The following is a 20,710-nucleotide window of genomic DNA, read 5'->3' on the forward strand; positions in this document are numbered from 1 at the left end:
TAAGTGAAGTAACAGCCTGTAAATTTCCCACAGCTGGGCTAATGGCCTCCTCTCTCATTTAGGAGAGGGCTTGGAACATATTCCACAACGCTGTTCCAATGCGGGTTGGTGGAATGATTGTAATGGTCAGCATAGTTGCCTTCCATTAAGTGAAGCTATCACCGAAAAGTAGGTTCTACCGAGAATAACTGGCAAGAAACTCAGTGGTTACTCTTTACTACTGTTATATTATTAAAATTTTTTCTGATCAAATTTCAAAAAATATGAAAGGAATTTTTTCATCGATTCCCTAGCCAATACTAGTACTACTTATACTAAATTGATGGCAGAAAGGGTAAAAATAAATAACCAAACCTTAAAGTAATATATTACATACAATTTGTTGTTATCTCTGCTATATTATGCAACAAACAATTCTTGATTGAAATATATTTATTAATAATGCACCTTTTACTTTTATTTCCGCTAAGAACTGCGCCCTCATTCAAAACGTAAGTTTATTACTATGAGCAATTGTCAGAGTTGGATCCAAAGAGAATTTTAAAGTAGAAATAACCCCAGACATCTCACATGTGATCGAAACCGCGAGCGGAAGCTAGTTAATTAATCAACCAATATTTGAAAAAATGTTAACCGTAGTTTCGTTTCACTTTTAATTGAACACAAATTCTTGAATCGGATAGTAATTAAGCAATTATGTTTCATGAAATTCGTAATATGATACGCTTCATTGCTATGTAATTCAAGGCGCAGGCGCGGGTTTAGACAATCGCTTCTAAATCCTTATACTGTGTCATTGGATAATATATTTTTATCATAATATGCAATCAAGGTTTTCATTCACTTAATAGAACACACGCGGATGTATGATAGTCCATATTAATATATCTTTATTGAATATATATAGGCAGATAAGTAAATTTTCCATCTCATAGTCATGTCTTCACCAAAGACAGTGGCTCTGTAAGATATATGAACCGTCCTTCACATCACCAATACGCCAAAAATCTTGTAGACTGAGTTGTCCCTTGTGTCTATAATTACACTGACTCACTCACTCTTAATACTCGAACACAAGCACGATAAATGTTGTTATTTGGCGGTAAAGTAAAGAGAAGGTGGTCCACCAAAGAAATGCCTAGTGGATTCTCCAACAACAGTTCAGTGTAATTTCATGTTCTTCATATATAATATGTATATGCTTTTTATTTATATTTTTAATTATAGCAACAGGCTCGAGACAAAAGAGGAACAATGACCTAGTCCTATCCAGTCATGAATGATTATTATGTCGCCAGACTGTTCCCTTATTTAATATGAAACTACAATGGAAACGGAACGTGCTGTATAATGTCAAAAGTAACTTGATAAGTAGTTACATATTTAGACAAGGCTACCTACAAACTTTCAAAATAAAATGAACATGCTGTATAATGTCAAAAGTAACCTAATAAGTAGTATTTACATTAGACTACCTACTAAGCGTCAATGTCATGTACATTTTTTTTTACTGTCGTTGTAATCTAACAATTACATTTATAAATAGCGTTGACGACTAATGTTACGATTAATAATGGAAGAGATGATTGGAATTAAATTGTTCGAGTAATTAATTATCGATTTATAATTCTTAATAGAAAAATAAACATATTTTTGAGAAATAAATATTAAAACAATTAAACCCAACACTATCTGCAGGTAATAACGCGCTTCGTAGTATTTCAGATTGTTTTATAATTAATAAAAATATTTTACGATGTTCTACTCATTATACTGTACACGTGACAGACAAAATAAACAAACGTTCAGGTAGAATAAATAAGACTAAATAAATATAAATATTAAATATACTAAGTACCGTAGTGAACGCACCCGTAAACGTCAAACATGGCCGCCCGTTGATCTGTCACGCCATTAAACTTCATGAATTTAATATCGAAATAATAAATAAATAATCATTGGACAACATCACATACATTACTCTGATCCCAATGTAAGTAGCTGAATCACTTGTGTTATGGAAAATCAGAATTAACGAAGGTACCACAAACACCCAGACCCAGACATAGAAAACTAAAAAACCTTCTACATCGACTCGGCTGGGAATCGAACCCGAGACCTCAGACTGGCATACCTATAAAAACCGGTGTATACACCACTCGACCACAGAGGTCGTCAAGGAAATATCTCGATTATATGAATTTTGCGTATATATGTTGTCCACTAAAAATCATTAATATATCGATCTATAATTGCTGATAGGGTTATCGTAGACCTGTACAAAATTATTAATACATATATTGGGGGTTCTATTTATGAGTCACTTGAGCTAGAAGCCCGCATGTACCTGACGACACTGACTTGCCAGATCTATGTATTTTATAATTCAATTCATTTTCAACCGACTTCCAAAAGGAGGAGGTTATCAATTCGTCTGTATTTTTTTTTTTTTTTTTTTTTTTATGTTTGTTACCTCATAACTTTTCACTGGGTGGACCGATTTTGATAATTTTTTTTTTGTTTGAAAGGTAGTGCTTCCCGTGGGGTCCCATTTTTTTTATTTTTTTCTGATGATGGTATCCATGTGAAAACGACATAAGTCTTAAATTTGCATTATGTATATGCGCGACAAATAGGTGAATAACTGAAAATCACGTTAACCAATTTTGATAGTTCTTTTTTTATTATATAAATAAAAATTTTAACAAAAAGAAAAACCGACTTCAAACAAAACACTATTTTAAAACAAATGAATATGCACGAAAAAGTAATAAAAATAATTGCGTATTCAACATATTTTTTAGTCTTCCTAAGTTAAATGAAATGAAAAATATTAGACTACTTAAAAGTGGATTTACGATTATATCATGTAGTTATAATTATTGGTATATTTGGAGCCGGTGTCAGCCACGGTGCCCTTGCCCCAACAATCAAAAGAAAGAAGCGATACGAGCCCCTTGATTGATCCAGTATATTATTGTGTAAAAGGTAATCTGTAAAAAACATATTTGTTAAAGTATTCTCGTATTGTTTTTTGATATATATACTGTAGGGTTTTATTGGCTGACACCGACTCCAAATATAACAATAATTATAACTACATGATATAATCGTTAATCGACTTTTAAGTAGTCTAATATTTTTCATTTCATTTAACTTAGGAAGACTAAAAAATATGTTGAATACGCAATTATTTTTATTACTTTTTCGTGCATATTCATTTGTTTTAAAATAGTGTTTTGTTTGAAGTCGGTTTTTCTTTTTGTTAAAATTTTTATTTATGTTTAAGTACCTTTATTTTTATTAAAATTTTTAGATATTCTCTCATAGAACAATTTTAATTTGAAGCTAAATCTTCACATGTTTTTGGATTTTGTTTCCAAATATAGTTGACAATAATGTAAACGATTATCTCCTATTCCAATCGAAGTAGAGAAAAAGATAAACGAACCTTAAATTTAACTATTTCATGTCATTTATTAATAGCTCAATTATATTATGCATTATTAAGAGTTTTTGATTAATGTATAATAGGTTGGGGAAAAAGTTTCTTCGTATTTTATATGAAAATTCAAAAAGTTTTTTTTATAGTTTATTTACATTTGACTAAAGTATGTAGGTGCCATTTTGTTCCATAACTTTTTGCCATCTTGTTGGTAGTGACATGATCCCATTGCTGTAAAAATTTTGGGGCTTCTGATCGAAAAACTGCGACAAGTGGTTTTGGCAGTCCTCTCGTGATGTTAACCTGACACTGCCTAAGGAATTCTGCAGAGACCGAAACAGATGAAAATCTGAAGGTGCAAGGTCAGAACTATACGACGGATGCATTAATACCTCCCAGCCAAACTCTCGTAATTTTTGTTGAGTGGCTAAAGATGTGTGAGGTCTAGCGTTGTCATGGTGAAAAACCATACCCCTTCTGTTGATCAATTCTGGCCGCTTTCTCTCAATTTCTTGCTTCAATCTCATCAATTGTTCGCAATACAGTTTTGAATCGATGGTCCTGCCGGGCGGTAACAGCTCATAATGAATGATGCCCTTCCAATCCCACCATACACACAGCATTACCTTGTTGCGAGTTAATCCGGGATTTGCCACAGTCTTTGAAGCTTGACCGGCCTTTGACCACGATCTTTTTCGCACGTTCTTGTCGTATGTGATCCACTTTTCATCACCAGTTATCAGCTTCTTCAAAAATGGTTCGGTTTCATTACGTCGTAATACAGAATAACAAATGAGTACACGGTTCGTTAGGTTTCTTTCAGTGAGTTCATGAGGCACCCATATATCGAGCTTTTTTGTGTACCCAGCTTTATTCAAATGAGTCAAAACCGTTTTGTGGTCAATTGCCAGTTCTTCAGCTACATCGTAACTACTAATATGCCGATCTTGGTCCACTTTTTCAAAAATGGCATCAATTTTGTCCGTAACAGGGCGACCAGAGCGAGATGCATCTTTGATATCAAAATTTCCGGCTTGAAAACGCTTAAACCAAACTTGCGCTACTCTCACAGATACTGCATTAGGTCCATAAACATCACAAATTTTTTTCGCGGTTTGATTGCATTTTTATCTTTTTTATAGTAAAATTTTAAAATGTATCGAATTTCTTCTTTAGATTCACTCATTTTAACAACAACAAAAATAAATGAAAATCACACAAATTCCTAATTTGAATTTGGAAGTGCCTTCTTTAAAATTAAAACTTTTTAATGATACCAAAACCAGCCAGATACAAATGGTATAGCCAAAGAGATTTTATTACAAGTTCATACATACTATATGCGAAAAGACTTTTTCCCCAACCTAATATTTATTTATAATGTAACACTAATGTATTTAACTACTTATTTCCACTTTCATTTTACTGCCCAAATTCCAATAAGTTTCGTCGATGTTCAAAATGTCATTTTTTTCATAAATCCATAGTGAATATCATAGATTAATCAAGCGACCAATGATATCGCGTCGATTTGCTGTCAAATGTAGTTTATTGGCCTATTTTGCTGTTATGGTTGGAATAGAGTATAGTACGACACAACTTAGATGTAGCATTGGGAAAATTCGTAAAACCGATCACATCCGAATTGAGTTAACTCTCCCAAATTATCAATATTTACTTCTTATGTGAATATGATCTTTACACAAACGTAATAACTCGTAATATCGTTATGACCTAATATATTCGTCAATTTGAGACGTCGATTTACATGCACTCGCTGTCTCGGGTTGAACTGACGCGGGAATCTATAGCGACGAATAGCGTTGAATCGCGCGATAGGGAGCTGTTTCTATTTGTTGTGTGATTACAGTAATCGGTTTTATTGAATTTGCCGATGCTACATCTATGTTGTGTCGTACTATATATGAAATGAATCTGTCTAACACTAATATACTGACTATAGATTGAATTACTATAACACTAGTATACTTTAACAAAGTTAATACTTAATATTTGTATACAAAATTCTTCTATAATTAATAAATAGGTAATTACTTAAGAACAAATTATATGTATTAAAATGATCATAAATACATTGTTTTTCATTCTTGTAATAACGTTAATTGCCATTTAAATCCGCGCCTCGATGTTTAATTTTTTTTTTATATGTAGGTACATACCTAGTTAAAGACTACAACGATATTTTCTTTAAAATTAAACTACCTTGAACTTAAATAAAATTATTCATACGCCGTGAACGTCATTTTTGCACTTATATTGTAATTAAAAATTTGCCTGTTTATTTCAAGTAGGTATATTAAATGATGGTACATATATGTATGTTTAACATATAAAACATGGTATAACACAAAGTCGCTTACCGCTGTTTGTCATTATGTATGCTTAGATCTTTAAAATTACGGGTTGTTTTTGATGCGTTTTTTTTAATAGATTGACGCCAAGCAGACGTAAAATAGAAGAAATTAGTGAGCCATTGTGACTACAGGGACAATGGACTTTTATGGAATGTTTAAAATTTGACGACGTTAAAAACTATAGAAAATGGTGCCCCAATGGCTCGTAATCTGCTTATTGAAATTAAATATTTTGTTCAACATTCCGGGATCGAAGCCGTGATACATTCGACTTGTGCTCAAGTAAAATAATATATTTATACGTTGTTTTCTAGTACATCGATGCTGATTTCTTTCTCACACTTCTGTCAGTTAACATATGAATTGCAAATAAAAGTCTACCTGAAATGCATTACATTGTATACTGGAAAAATAGTAATTGAGTACCTTTTAACAATTTAAATGTTACCAGTAACATATATGTAATAATGCCTTTATCGTTTGTAACAGGAATCGCTGTCAGAATGGGAACGTGGAGGGGGTGACGTCCAGGCGCCGGCGCCGGTAGCGGGGGCCCAAGGCCGCAAGTGGAGCATGCGGAGTGTGCACGCCCAAGACACAGCCACGGACGAGACTTCGCATGTCACTAATTCCACTGACTCGTGTAAACTACTCGTGGTAAGTATCCATATAATACAAGTAATGTCATCAACCTTTTCATGTCTTTGGTTGGCCTCGTAGCCACCACCACTGCTCATAGAGAACTATGCAGTTGTAAACAATATAACCAATCTTTAGATAAAACCAATACGCTTCCAATCTTGTAAAACCCTGACCTGTATTTCAAACAGGAATACTAGATTGATTAGTGGGTAGTTCCTACTCAGACAGGCTTACATAAAGAAGTACCAAGTAAGACTTCTAGGTTTTGGTCCTAAGGAAACTTTTTGCTCAATGATTTAACATCTGTGACATGTTCGGTATTGCGTACGATTTACTTTTTATATCTCATGGCAACCTGTATTACGTCATTGGTTTCGCTAATAAGTGACCTCAGATTTGCGACATCGATAAGGCATGTGTTAATTTTTGGCGCTGCTACTGAATATAATTATATTAAGCTATTCCTTTAAAAGTCACTAAATACACATAAACAGTGTCTAATTTTTTTCAATGATCAAGCGTGAACCAAAGTCCTATTGTTACAAATGCACACCCACGGCACAGAATAAATATTTAAGTGTTAATAAGAATTACGTAATCAATAATATTATAAAAATTACTGGAACGTACTATTACGTTCAAATAATGTCATAGATTTAGACAGACACAGATTATAATCTGTTTATTTTTGCTTTTAATGAATCGTATCCATTAATTAATCAGAAAGAAAGAGACAAAGTGAACTTGCTTACTCATATCCCATTCTTCTATATATGAGTATGTTCACTGAGAATCAGTAGAGAAACTTTTTGGAGCATACCCAAAAGGGACCTTTATAGGAAAATTATTCACTGCTCCAATACCGAAGGATATGTTGTTCGAATTTTGTAGAATGCCATTTTAAAGAATATAAAATATGGACATGTTGATAAATTCCTGTCCAGTCATGACTAGATGTTGTATGAACTCAATTCAACTCAACTCTCAGGTCACTATGCAAACTTTATGGATATTTAAGTTTTCGGGGACTCCTAACACAAGTTAATTCCATTACTTAAAATGAGCTCCCTAGCTGTATCTGTTGTATTTAAGTATAAGTTACAGAAATAAACAATTATTTTTTTTATTTAAGAAAATAAATTAATTTTGGTATTCATGTTTATGCTTCGCCTCTTCACATTTTTTAACTTTAGATTCTAATTCGTGTCCATTTGGTACTTAAAATGACCCTGTAGTAAATATAGTAGATAGTAAAACAACCAGACAGCTGACAGTTTTACAGTAGTATATAAGAAAATTTAATCCACAAATTTTCTTCGATCTCCATTGGTGAAAAAAACATTATTGTACAGAGGAATGGAAAATTTACCTCTCGAATTCAAATAATATCTTTCAACGTAGCGATGAATTGATACATTGATGCAGGCAACTGTTTCGTGACTAATTGAGTTTCATGAACACCGGGGTTAATTGGTGTTAACACGACTGTACTCGAGGCGTCTAGATCCTTCGAGGCAATAACAAAATCAATATTACGGAACGTGTAAGAAAAACCCTATAATTATATCTATCTCGTCTATGCCGGCGAAAACTGGTTCCCATATATCTTAATATAGCTAGTATGTATCGGTTAAAAAGCTTTTTGAATTTTAAACCAAATATATCTGAGATATATGAATATCATATCACTTTTTGGGTAGAATATCTTAAAAAATGATCGCATTTTTAATATAGTCCAGAAACTATACTGTACATAACTAGAGTAGCTATTGAGTTTCTCGCCGGTTGTTCTCAGTAGAATCTACTTTCCGAACCGATGGTAGCTTCATTCCATATAGCTGACAAATGACGATTCAGAAGACTAATCGAATTAAGTATATTTTGATTGTTGCTACTCTTGATTAGTTAGGCGTATTACTTTATATAGATGATAATAGAGTTAGTATTCGTTGATATCCAAGTAGGTTAAGTAGTATTTCAATTGAGTGTAATAAAATATGTAACTGATTATCGGAAACAGTAATTACTGAGCTAATAGTTCTTCCTAATTCGACTATTACCTTAAACTGTGTGGTAATGTTGTGACGTCAGCGCAGCTCATAAATAAGTTTTTATTACCACGGCAAATTATGTAAATTGATTATTTAAGCCCATTAAAATATCGCCTTCAAGATCTCATGATTGTTTGTTACTTGTCTTTGCGAACCTTTTAAACTAGTTTTTTATGTCTTCAACCCAACCTTATAATCTTTTAATTATTTTTGTCTTATTATAAATATCTAGAATATTCCTTCGATTCTTTATTCATACAATTTTGTAAATGTCTCGATACATGGAAAAATAATAGTCGTCATTCTCTATCCATTGGGTACACAATTCAATCCAGGCCCAGGAGTCAGAATTTGAACCAAAATAGATGTCTGAATGAATTGATTTATTACTTTTTCATATTTATTAAAAAATGCGGTGTATTTCTTCATAAACAGTTTCCTTTTTGAAAATAGTGTCTCTAAGAATCATATGTATCATTTACAGTACATTGGTGAATCGAAGACACCGATATGGCGGCTATCGTTGTGTGGCGGAAACGCAGCAGCGGTGGCAGCGAAGGCTGGTACCAAGCTGCTACCACCAAAGATCCGCATATCTTGGAACCCACCCTCCACACCTTACCATCACACTGAGAAACTACGACTAGTGGTCACAGCCGTTAATAGTGGTAAGACTAATTGGTAGTGTAGCTTATAGTTAAGTAGTTAGTAGTCAGGTAGGAATGTAGCGATGTGCGTTCTTGTTTGGAAAAGGATCCGTATCCTTGTAAAACAATAGCTCTGACTAACAGAACAGTCACTCCTGATTGTTATTAAAAACATCTGTTGTAATTGTCCTTTATACATCTATTCACACCTAGATGCGCCCCTCCTCCACGTTAAATTGTCGGTTCATGGTCACAAGATACTGTTGTGTTCGTGAGACAACTATTTTAATATAATTTCGTATATGGCATATATATATAATTGAGACAATATTTATAATTAAGTTATCATGTTGCTAAATATTTATTGAATAATTTCATCAGCTACAGAAATACAAATTATATTTGGAAAGATAAGTTTTTATTTATAAAGTTTATTAGAAAACTAAATACTAATTCATATAGATCTTCTATCCTTATTTATAAATCGCTTGACGAGGAATGGATTGTCAGACATATCAATGTCTGACAATTTGATGGAAACAAAATCATTCTGTTTCATCACCGAACTGAAATCTCAGTCGAAGTCTGCAACGTGATTAAATTCCTCATCGCTTATTTGTACACTCTTCGGATTGTCTGATTAATCTCTCATATGCTGTACACCCCTACTTCTTTTTATATATGTTTTCCTCGACCTTAAGGTTGCCTGGAAGAGATCGCTATGTTAGCGATAAGGCCGCCTCTTGTACATCTTTCATCTAACCATGTATATGTGATTTATTTACTGGTGTACAATAAAGAGTATTTTGATTTTGATTTTTTTTGAATTTTGATAATTCTTTAACAGGTTCAGTTTGCAACAATGAATCTCAATTTATATGCGGCGTGACCGGCTTGTGTATATCGTCGTACCTGGTCTGCGATGGCGTCCGCCATTGCCCAGGGGGCGAAGACGAAGATTCGAGCGCCTGCTCCCATCGACGCGACTCTCCACTCCTTGAAATGCTGAGGAGATTTGCGGCGAGGAACCAGGAGCTGCTGGGACTGGACCAGCCAGATGGCGTGACCAAACCTTCGGTTATAAGTAAGTTATACTCAGACGTTAGCTAAAGTCACTCAACAAACATGTATGTGTATGTATGTATGTTTGTTCAAAAAATATTAATGGTTTTATGAGAAAATGTGATACTCATAGCATTGGTACAAGGAACAAACACAAACTTGTTACTCCTGTCACTCGACTGCATAGAGTCAGTATCTCCTTTGTGGGGCAATGTATACGGTTTTACAACAGGATCCCAGAAAGCGTTCCAAATGCCTCTGTTGCCAAATTAAAAAAATATATATTAAGGAACGTGTGTGCAAAAGGTTATTATACAATTAATGAGTTTATGATTGATAGCACACCTTTGGAATAAAACGATCGCCTCCTGGCTATTTCATCTCATATAATATTGTTTATATAATATATGAGTCAAAAAAACCCGCTGAGTTTCTTTCGCCGGTTCTTCTCAGGTCAGGGTATTTTCTTTTCCGAACCTGTAGTACTGTTTCAATTGACCATCAATAAGAAAGTGTAATACTTTTATATTGAATAAAGTTATTTGAGTTTTGAAACAAATTCTATGTAAAAATGCAATTTTCGAACACATAATGTGTTTGTAAAGTTTAAAATATTAAACTTCCAGTGAAGATAACTGAAGGCGAGCAGAAGCAAAATGCGTTCATGGAGTTCGCAGCTGCGTTAAAACCCTACGGCCCTTGGAGCTACCTCGTGGTGGGAATGCTGGTCTGCGCAACCATACTCATGTTCTGTCTGGCTTGGGGTGAGCTTCCCTTGAGTTACTTTAGTACAACCCAGAAGATCCCGTCTCGGCCATTTGCCTTTAAATCCTCCTACCCTTAAATAAAAACATTTTGTATTGCTTGGTATATACCGTGAGTAAGCCATTGTTAAGTCAGGACGTAACTTTGATGTCGTAGATAGCAATATTTCCGCGAATAAAGGAACGGCTCATACTATCTTTACCATTCATACGGTTTGCTAATTCCTATTGTTTTAACTGTTACATGAATTAATTATGAAGCAGTTGAACGCGATAGTTGTTTGCAATTTTGATGTCGAAAAGAAGTTACGTTGGACGATTACTATACAAATTAGAAATGTATATCTGTATATACATTTCTAATTAAACTTGCAACTTGCATAATCACAGGATTATGCAAGCTATTTCACTTCCCAATAAACTATTATTACCAGTATATTCTTAAATCAAATCAAGTTTAATCTGTGGTTCTATTCTTTTTTAATTTTTAGTGAAATACTTATTGATGTTTTTCCTCTTTCAGAGTGCTGTTGTAAACGATCCAAGCCGTCAGACACGCCGATAATACCTGCGTCTTGTATTGATCTCTCCCCTACCGTCACAGTTACCGCTGCTTCGCAACAACTCTTCGATACATCGATACCTCCTTCCCCCCCGGAGTACGAGCCTCCACCGTCCTACTCCTCTCTGTTCCCGAGAGCTTACAAATCCTCCCCCTCCCCGGTCCCACACTGCTCCCACCAGGAGCCTCCAGACTGATAGATTAATCAATAGTCGATTACGAAATGGGTGTTGCGAACTGTAGCCAAATCATAGAGAACTGTAAATTTAGCTTAAGTTTATGTAGTCTGTAAATGTATTTTGAGAGAACCAAGTAAAACCAATACACGAACGCTTGATCGTCTATGAGATAACTTTAATTGGGACATGCCTTTACTTTTGACTTTCCTCTAGGAACAATTTCACGAGATACAAATGTCTTATATTTGAATCCTGACCTTTCTCGACGAGTTCCATTAAACTAAACCAATGGTACATATTAACCGACACAATTAGCGGCCAAATTTTTATATTCATGGCCAAATATTCATGCATCTTTAACAATGTCCGTTATAATTATGAAAACCCAAACATTTCCAAATGTTTATGTACTATACATTAATTACTCGCTAATCTGTATAAAATACAAATTTCAAAATTTTTACACAAAGATTGTTGAAGTATTCTATTAATAAAAAATATATTTTTTTAAATAAAACCGCATAATACATAACAAAATTTTAGTAGTTTATGTAAATATTTATTATCTGTAGCAATTTTGACATAAAAAGACGTTGACATAAAATTGAAATTCGATATTTAATCTGTGCGACCGTACGATATTCATTATCGTAAAATCACACTGGATATCAACATTAACAACTCGCAATTGTACAATTGCATAGTAATAAATATAGTTCATTGAAATAAAAGTCATAAATCATTTCATAGACATTTCGGCTACATATAAATTACTTATCACAAAGAAAAATCCTTATTCCCCCCATTATTCCAAGCCATGGTTGAGATTGCTAACACTGACATAAAGGTGTATATATTTGTAAATATATTTTTTTTATATGAGATAGAAATATTTTAGACATAACACGCGTTTTCCATAACAATATGTTTTAGTTATTTATTGTATATATTGTATGAACGGCCATAGTTTAAGTACAATGTTTGTTTATTATATTTGGGACCAAGATTATTTTTTTTTAATTAATGTTCCTTACAGAAAGCTAGCTAGTTGCTTCCTAATTTAGTACAGCGTGCACTTTATATAGTTATAGAAAGCTAATTAACGATTATAGCTATGCACCTAATGAATAATATGTCAGTGTTTTTCTTCAGTCTCAATAGATAAATAGCATTGATAAATCAAAAGTTATATCATAAAGTCTAAAAAAATAACGAAAAAATTATCTAATTGTAAAATTGTTTTGCAAATTTTATTAATACAATCAAGAGATTCTTGTATGAGCTACCTGTTTTGCTATCAGTACATAAGGATGTCAATTTAACTGTAATACCTGTACCTACACATTAAAGTTTCGTCTTTAAAGACAAATATTAGTATCAATATGCTTTTAACTGATGTTACCTCTTTACAGAGATATTTGACTGCATTTTACAGTAAATAATTAAATTATATGTAATATATTTAAAAAGAAAATGATTTTAAATTGTAAAGTTTAAGTCATATACAACATTATATTTAGAAAAATGTTTTAATCTTCACCTTACTTTTTATTTATATATAAATACTCTTTACATATTGGTTTTTAAATGGCATATCTAGAAATAAGGCTTAGTCTACATTTAAAAAAATCTTATATGATTAAACTAGTCTTATTAGAATCTGTTTTATTTTCTAGGTAATGATTTTAATATTCCAGCACTAGGATATTGGGTAACAATTATTATTATTCTTAAGTATCATATCGTTTGTAAAAATATTCAGAACCTAAATAATGTGTACCTAAGCATTATAAAGTAAAAGTGATATATATTGTAAGTGAACTATGTGGTAAAAATATGATAAATACATATTTATTTTTAAAATCTTTGTTTTATTATCATTGTCTATGACTTCTTTAAAATAGTTCATCTATATGCGAAACTAAATTCCTTAAGTTATTTAACAGTTGAGTCAGCTCTAGCTAACTGTTATATAGATGTTTTTTTAACGTGAATTCCACCTGTACCTCTCACTCCTACCTATATTGTATAAAAAAATCCAGATTCGCATTCTATTATTGTAATGGTTTTAAATACCTTATATAAGCAGGCATGACATTTTATTTTTGATCAGTTTTTGTTGTGTAGTTGTTTTTATGATTTAATTAAAAGAGTAAAGACTTCAAGCCATCCCTCCTAGAGTATTCTTTTGCTGGTGGTTCTAACGCTAACCGGCGATGGTATTGTTTTTTTTGCGCATGACAACAAAAACTTCTAATTTCATACTTACGATAGTCACAGTCCAAGTGGTGGCTAGGATGGGTCAAACAACAAAACAAACTACAATTTGGAAGTTTTTTAACGAAAAATTACTGTCTCACTAATTAATGTTGTGTGACAAATCAATCCAATTTACATTCATGTTTTCTTATAAATTATATATTTCTGTTATTTTTATAACTAAGATGAATAACTATAATTTGTTACATAGATCTTAAATATGCTACTAGCTTGAATGCTTTGGAGAAAAACAATATCAACATGAGCAATTGAAAAGTGACCTGGACAATTTTCTCTTCGAATAAATAGTTTTAATAGTTTACATCTAGTTCAAGTTCCCGCCTCTTAAGTCTTGACTATAGAGTGTAGAGTTGAGGACTGAGAACAGGACTGCTAATAAAGGCAGCTTATATTATGAGACTGGGTGTGATATTACACACAATAGGCTATTCGACAATGCGAAAAATAAATTGTGAATTATTGTAATCAGTGTATATTATGAGTTTAAAAATGGTTATTTACTAACTAAACTTGAAAATAATACTTAATTTATTCAAAAATAAGTAAATAAAAATGCATTTTTCTGAAGGTTTGTCACGTGACACAAAACGCTCCTGATTGGCCGGGCTTATGATGAAGTCACTTTCTTGTAAACCTTGCTTTTCTGCTACATGTACCACAGATTAAAATACAGCAGACGTGAAGTGACGTCACCGACCCCATTGCAGTGCCATATTGTCCAAGTAGCGTTTTTGCGCGTTATTTAAATATGGAATTTTTAATATGATATTTTTCGGCAAATATTTACTGGAAATAAAAAAACTTTTGCTGGGTTCCTTAACCTCTACTAAATAAGATAAAATGGTTTTTAAAAACCAGTCAAATAGCCTATTAAATCTTAACATACCAAGTTACGAACTTATTAAGCAGTAATGCAGTAACTTACAGAAGCTGGGTTTAAAATATTTTTTAAAAGATAACATTGAATACACAAAGTGTCTAAATTATACATATCTTGTACCCAATTATACGAACTGGCATACCTGGAGGAGTAGTATTTGTACAAATAAAGTGTTTCTAAAATGTATGACATTTAGATGGCGCTGCTGTAGTGGTAGAGGCTAATTAAGAGTATATATTTAAAGAAAACGCTAATACTCAGAACAATACAACAGACCTAAATAGACAATAATAGATATCTTTTATCAAGAGTTCTTGCTTTTAAATTATTTTGTTGATCAAATTATAATAAGTCTCAATTTATAAGAAATTTAATATTTTCTAATTAATAAATACCTCCAAGCTACAAAAGCGCCATTATTGTCTAAGCCTAAGTTCATATATTTCTTTGATGACACTGGAAGTATTTTTTGGTTTAAAAAGCATATGAGACAATCCTTTACATCGACACTCCATAACCTTTAGTGTTGTACCATAACGTCTGATAATATTGTGCTCTAAAAAGTCATACCGTTGACACCATGGTAGTAAATAAAAATGTTGGCTTTCAACGTCAAAATCAAATTATTGTTCATGTCCAGTAACGTCATAATATTGATATATTTCAGAAATTATAATTAAGGTTTCAGATTGTAAATAAAACAATTAACTAATGTAGTACCTATCTGCAGTTGCATTTTATTTTTATGAATATTTTACTGACTGTTCATCAATAACTATGAAAAAATGAATAGCAAAAGAACTGTTTGTCGTGTGTGTTTAAAATCAGAACAAAACAAATACATATCATTGTATGAAAAATACAAACATTACTTGTTATTTGAATACATAAACGCTATAACTTCCATTGAAATCAAACACCGAGATGGTCTTCCCGATAAAATATGTGAATCTTGTTTTGAACAGCTACAAACTGCAATAAATTTTAAGGAAAAGTGTGAATCGTCTAATATTGCATTACAAAACTATAATTTAAAAGACGAGATACATACGAATAGCGGCAACAGTATAAAAATAGAGAAAGAGGAATGTAAAGATAGTGAAGTCAAATTGGAAAAGGTTAATAATGAGGAATATTTTAATTATGACGATTTAAGTGAAGACAGTATCGACAAACCGCTCACAATTATTTTAGAGACTTATAGTACATTACCTTTGGGTACATTACCCAAAGTTAAATCTATAGAGCAGAACTTCGAATGTGACGACTGTGGCGACATATTTAGATCCAAATGCAAGTTGAGAGTTCACTGGAAAAAGGTACACATGCCCAAAAGCTTGATATGCCAAGATTGTAAAAGAACATTCAAAAGTTATAAAGCCCTTCATGTGCATAAGAAAAAGAAGACAAAAAGTTGTGTAGTTGCCACTGATAGCAATGTATCTATAGAGGGAATAGGTAAAACAAGAGTGTTTGTTTGTAAAGAATGTAATTACAAGACATCAAGAATCAAAGATATGTCATCACATCTAGTCACACATAGTGGAGAGAGACCGTTTCAGTGTAATCTATGTCCGAATACATATACCCAATATAGTTCTCTTCAAGGGCACAAGGAAGGTGCTCACCAGAATTATCTAGTTGAAATTACTTGTCATTTTTGTGGTAAGTATGTAAGGGGACGTAGGAATGTGTATAGACATCTCAAAAGTCACACGGAACAAAAGGTTTCATGTACGATATGCAAGAAAGTTATGAATAAAATGAGTTATCACACTCATATGAAAAGACATAGCGGGATTAAGTCATATACATGTGAGAAGTGTGCATCTACATTTTACACCAGTGCCGAGTTGTGCAATCATAAAAGGTGGGTCCATAATAAGAAAGAGAATTTCTTCAAATGTGATCTATGTGACTATAAATGTGCAAAGCCATATAACGTCAAACAACATCAAAGTAAACATACAGACAAGAACTTTCCTTGTACATTTTGTGGTCGATTTTATCTCAGTGCTGATAAACTAGCTTCTCATGAAAAATCACATTACGATGAAAAGAAGTACTCATGTCCGCAGTGTCATCTGAAGTTCTATAATCGAGATTCAGTCAGGAAACATATGAAGTTGAAGCATTCATTGACTATTATCACTGATCAGAAGCCGGCCACTGTTGAAGTTAAGAAAGAGAATGAGATTCTTCCACAGACTCAAAATGATGATCTAATAATTGATGCAAAACCTTTTGATTAATATATCTAGCAATTAAAATATTTGCATTAATCAATTCTAGTCATGATCTTGACAAAATATTGAATTTAAGACTTAAGTGTGTATTTTTTTAAAGTTTATAAAAAGACAGAAAGAAATAACTAGAAATGTTTCCAATTATGGTTTGCAGTATTAGATACTATCCCATAAGATATTTTATCCAACCACATTCAAATAATTTGTATTACTCAAGTATTTAATTGTTACTTATTTAATATAATTTTATAAATAAACGAAATATATTTTTATTGAAAGTATTATAGACTATAGAATACTTCTTTCTTCCATGAAAAACGTTAATATAATAATTCTTAAAAGAGATTATGGGACAAGATTTAGGATAATTTAAATGTCATGTTTTTTTTTAAAGTCTTATGCCACAAAGATGGAAAAAAATAACTTCTCCTTTGGTGTAGAGGACAGCATGAAAAATAATTTGAATACAAGTGATTTTATTTTGTGCAATATATTGTCACTATTTGATTTGTGTAAAAAAAAACTGATCACATAATGAATTGACATTAATAATTATAATAAAGTATTTGGGGATATAAATAAGCTGGAAATAGAGTACATTCTATGTGTATTGTTAGAGGGATATGTTTTTGTCTCAAAAAGGTAACACATGATTTCATATTGTATAATAAAATTGTTTAAATTTTCATTTCTGGTTCATGTGATCTCAAAATAATATATTAGTAATTCCACAGCTGGAATTACAATCATTATTAACTGACCTTACTAAATCAACCAACCATTATTATGTATAATGATAATTTTATATTATTTATTTTCCTATGCTAAGTTAATTATATTATTAATGATGAAGTAATATACCTATAATTGATAGGATATTTGTGCGAAAAATATTACTACAATGGTGTATAATTTATAATATATTTAATTTAATTATACATAATTTATAGGTAGATAAATGTTGCCATTATTGAAAATTCCATAGTAACTAATAAATATTTCATTTAATGTAAAAGTAAAAATATTTTTATGAAAAAATCTGTTTTATTTTAATTATTCATTTGACTATGCCTTCATAAATATTTAATCTATTTATATAGTATTGGGTAAATACTACCAACTATACCTAATATTGGTCCATTAGTTTATAGAAAAAATATTGTATACATTTACAGCTTTCTCTCTCTCATAGACATAAAATAGAAGAGGAAAAATTAAGTACATAAACAGGCATAAACTTATAGTTGTATATATCTGTAGCGAGCCGTATCATACTCCCGCTCGCTACAGATATATATCAGCAAGCATGACCCTTAGAGGGTTAGAGCTGAAGTTTAAAAAACCATCGTGGTTGCGAGTGGCCTATAATGGAACTCCTGGCGCCTTAGATAGTAAGCTTTTCTGACTGGGATCATTTGTGAACCTAACACATTTCCAGATCGAGATACTGCTGTTTTTCTACACATTTCACAACGTTGTCCAACGAAACTCCCTCAACAACATTTGGTCGTACTATACGTATAGTACGACACAACTTAGATGTCGCATCGGCAAAATTCGTAAAACCGATCACATCCGAATTGAGTACGCTATCCCAAATTATCAATATTTATTTCTCACGCGAATATGATCTTTGCACAAACGTAATAACATGTAATATTGCATGACCTAATATATTTGTCAATTTGACGCGTCGATGTACATGCACCTGCTTTCTCTGACGTGTGAATCTATAGCGACGAATAGCGTCGAATGGCGCGATAGGGAGCTATTTCTATTGGTTGTGTAAATCGGCAGTAATCGGTTTTATTTTCATTCCATTGCATTTTCCGATGCTAAATCTAATTTGTGTCTTACTATACGTATCATGTCTATTTTTCATAGTCGCACTTAACAGCAAGCCACGCACGGACGAAATTTTGCATATGCAAGGCTCTCTAATATCTTTTGAAAACAGTTCGTGCTCCTCCTTAATGTACAAAATTTTACAGGGTATGTTTTTATTCAGGTGAATTCGAATATTTTTTAAAAAGCCAGTCGATTATGTCGAATTTAACTACCATAATAGAATTTAAATATCTTAGAAGTTAAATACCTATATCGTGAATACATAATGATGGTATATTTTAAGTGAATTTAGGAAGTAAATAAAACATTAGGTTACCTTGCAACCATCTTAATTATAGAGTAACCCGAACTAAAATGGCTAGATTTATACCTGTATTACAATATAGTTGAAATAAAAAATGACTTCGAAGAAAAAAAATACGAGTTATTAATCGCATTATTAATTATAATGAACGGTGTAATAACGTGTTTTGCATCCGGTGCTAAACCTGAACGATATGCAGCACTAATCTAATACTAAACACAACTTTATTTTAATATTAGTACAATGACTCCAACCTCGTCGGCTGTCTGTATTGAGCTATTATATATTAATGCGATAAATAAAGGCGAATAGTAAAGGAAAGTACCTATAAATTATAACGTTTTCTTTTTTTATCTCTGTTAAAATGCCTCACCGGTGCCCAGGACGCTTAGTGTGCCCGTGTTACTGGAATACCCTCTAAAAACTAACGGTACCTTCTCAATCTCTCCGGGGGGCGTCACGAGGACCCTTTCGACGTGATATTAATTTCATTGTTTTGTAACAAGTTAATTGAAATATCATACAAACAACCGATTTTTTAACTAAGTATATTAAGTAATATTTATTTATGTATTAATTTAGGAGCTATTTTGCGATTTTTGTTTGTTATAACTAATACCTAGTTATAATAATTTAAGGGAATCTTTGGTGTATAAGGTGTATAAGTATAAAGATAAAGTTATTTATATTAAGTGTGTCCCGAGAGTGTGCTCTGGAAAATGCTTAAATGTATTGTGAGAAAAATAACAATTAATATGACTACATTCTTAAGATCTTTTCTAACATTTATTTTATGCTGTGAAAATTATTTCTTTCGTTGTGAGAAAAGGCAAGGGAGTCACAAGTCACCAGTCGCTACAATATGAATATGGCTTGTCGAAACGAGTGATTATCGAATGTGTTGAATCTATACTAATATTATATGTATATGTGAAAGTAACTCTGTCTGTCCTTCACTACAAAATCGCTAAATCGAACTCGATGTAATTTGGTATGAAGCTAATTTGAGCTCCAAGGAAGGACATAGGCTATTTTTTTGCCTAACACATGACAACCAAACCTCTAAAACGCGAGCGAAACCGCGGGCGACAAATAGTATTTTAAAACCGACAATACAATTGCCCTAAACAACAATGCGGTACAACAATTACAATCCTGGCGTGTTCCGGTTTGAAGGAAGGAATTTCAGACACAAGGGACATAAGATTTCCTAATTGATGGGTCTGTGACGAGCGATTTATTCTCCTTGCAGAGTTAATGTCTGTTTCTGCATAGCTATAATAAAATAAAACAAATTATTGACTGTATCGATTTACTCGTAGATTTCTTCTAAACTATTGGTAACGATTATACCATTTTCATTTCATCGTTTTATAAAACAAAGTTTAACGCAGTCTGTCTCTATTTAGGTATGCTTAGATCTTT

The 20,710-nt window shown here is 32.3% G+C and overlaps 2 protein-coding genes across 2 annotated transcripts in view; both read left to right on the top strand.

Annotated features, from left to right (window-relative positions):
* Window positions 1–12,940, top strand: part of LOC124538297 — a 54,789-nt gene extending 41,849 nt beyond the window's left edge. Inside the window, exons 3-7 of the mRNA XM_047115315.1 lie at window positions 6,310–6,477; window positions 8,998–9,181; window positions 10,008–10,244; window positions 10,849–10,986; window positions 11,510–12,940. Coding sequence (XP_046971271.1) covers window positions 6,310–6,477; window positions 8,998–9,181; window positions 10,008–10,244; window positions 10,849–10,986; window positions 11,510–11,745 — 963 coding nt within the window. The 3' untranslated portion in view covers window positions 11,746–12,940. The remainder of the gene's footprint in view (window positions 1–6,309; window positions 6,478–8,997; window positions 9,182–10,007; window positions 10,245–10,848; window positions 10,987–11,509) is intronic.
* Window positions 12,941–15,525: 2,585 nt separating this feature from the next.
* LOC124541670 (zinc finger protein 93-like) lies at window positions 15,526–18,032 on the top strand. The gene has a single exon (XM_047119600.1). The coding sequence runs from the start codon at window positions 15,673–15,675 to the stop codon at window positions 17,137–17,139; it is 1,467 nt and encodes a 488-aa protein (XP_046975556.1). The 5' UTR covers window positions 15,526–15,672; the 3' UTR covers window positions 17,140–18,032.
* The last annotated feature ends 2,678 nt before the right edge of the window (window positions 18,033–20,710 follow it).

The sequence above is a fragment of the Vanessa cardui genome, chromosome 2 (genome assembly GCF_905220365.1).
Source record: "Vanessa cardui chromosome 2, ilVanCard2.1, whole genome shotgun sequence".
Lineage (NCBI taxonomy): Eukaryota > Metazoa > Arthropoda > Insecta > Lepidoptera > Nymphalidae > Vanessa > Vanessa cardui.

Coding starts and splice junctions, on each gene's coding strand:
- LOC124541670 (XM_047119600.1), top strand. CDS start 15,673: ATGAATAGCAAAAGAACTGTTTGTCGTGTGTGTTTAAAATCAGAACAA.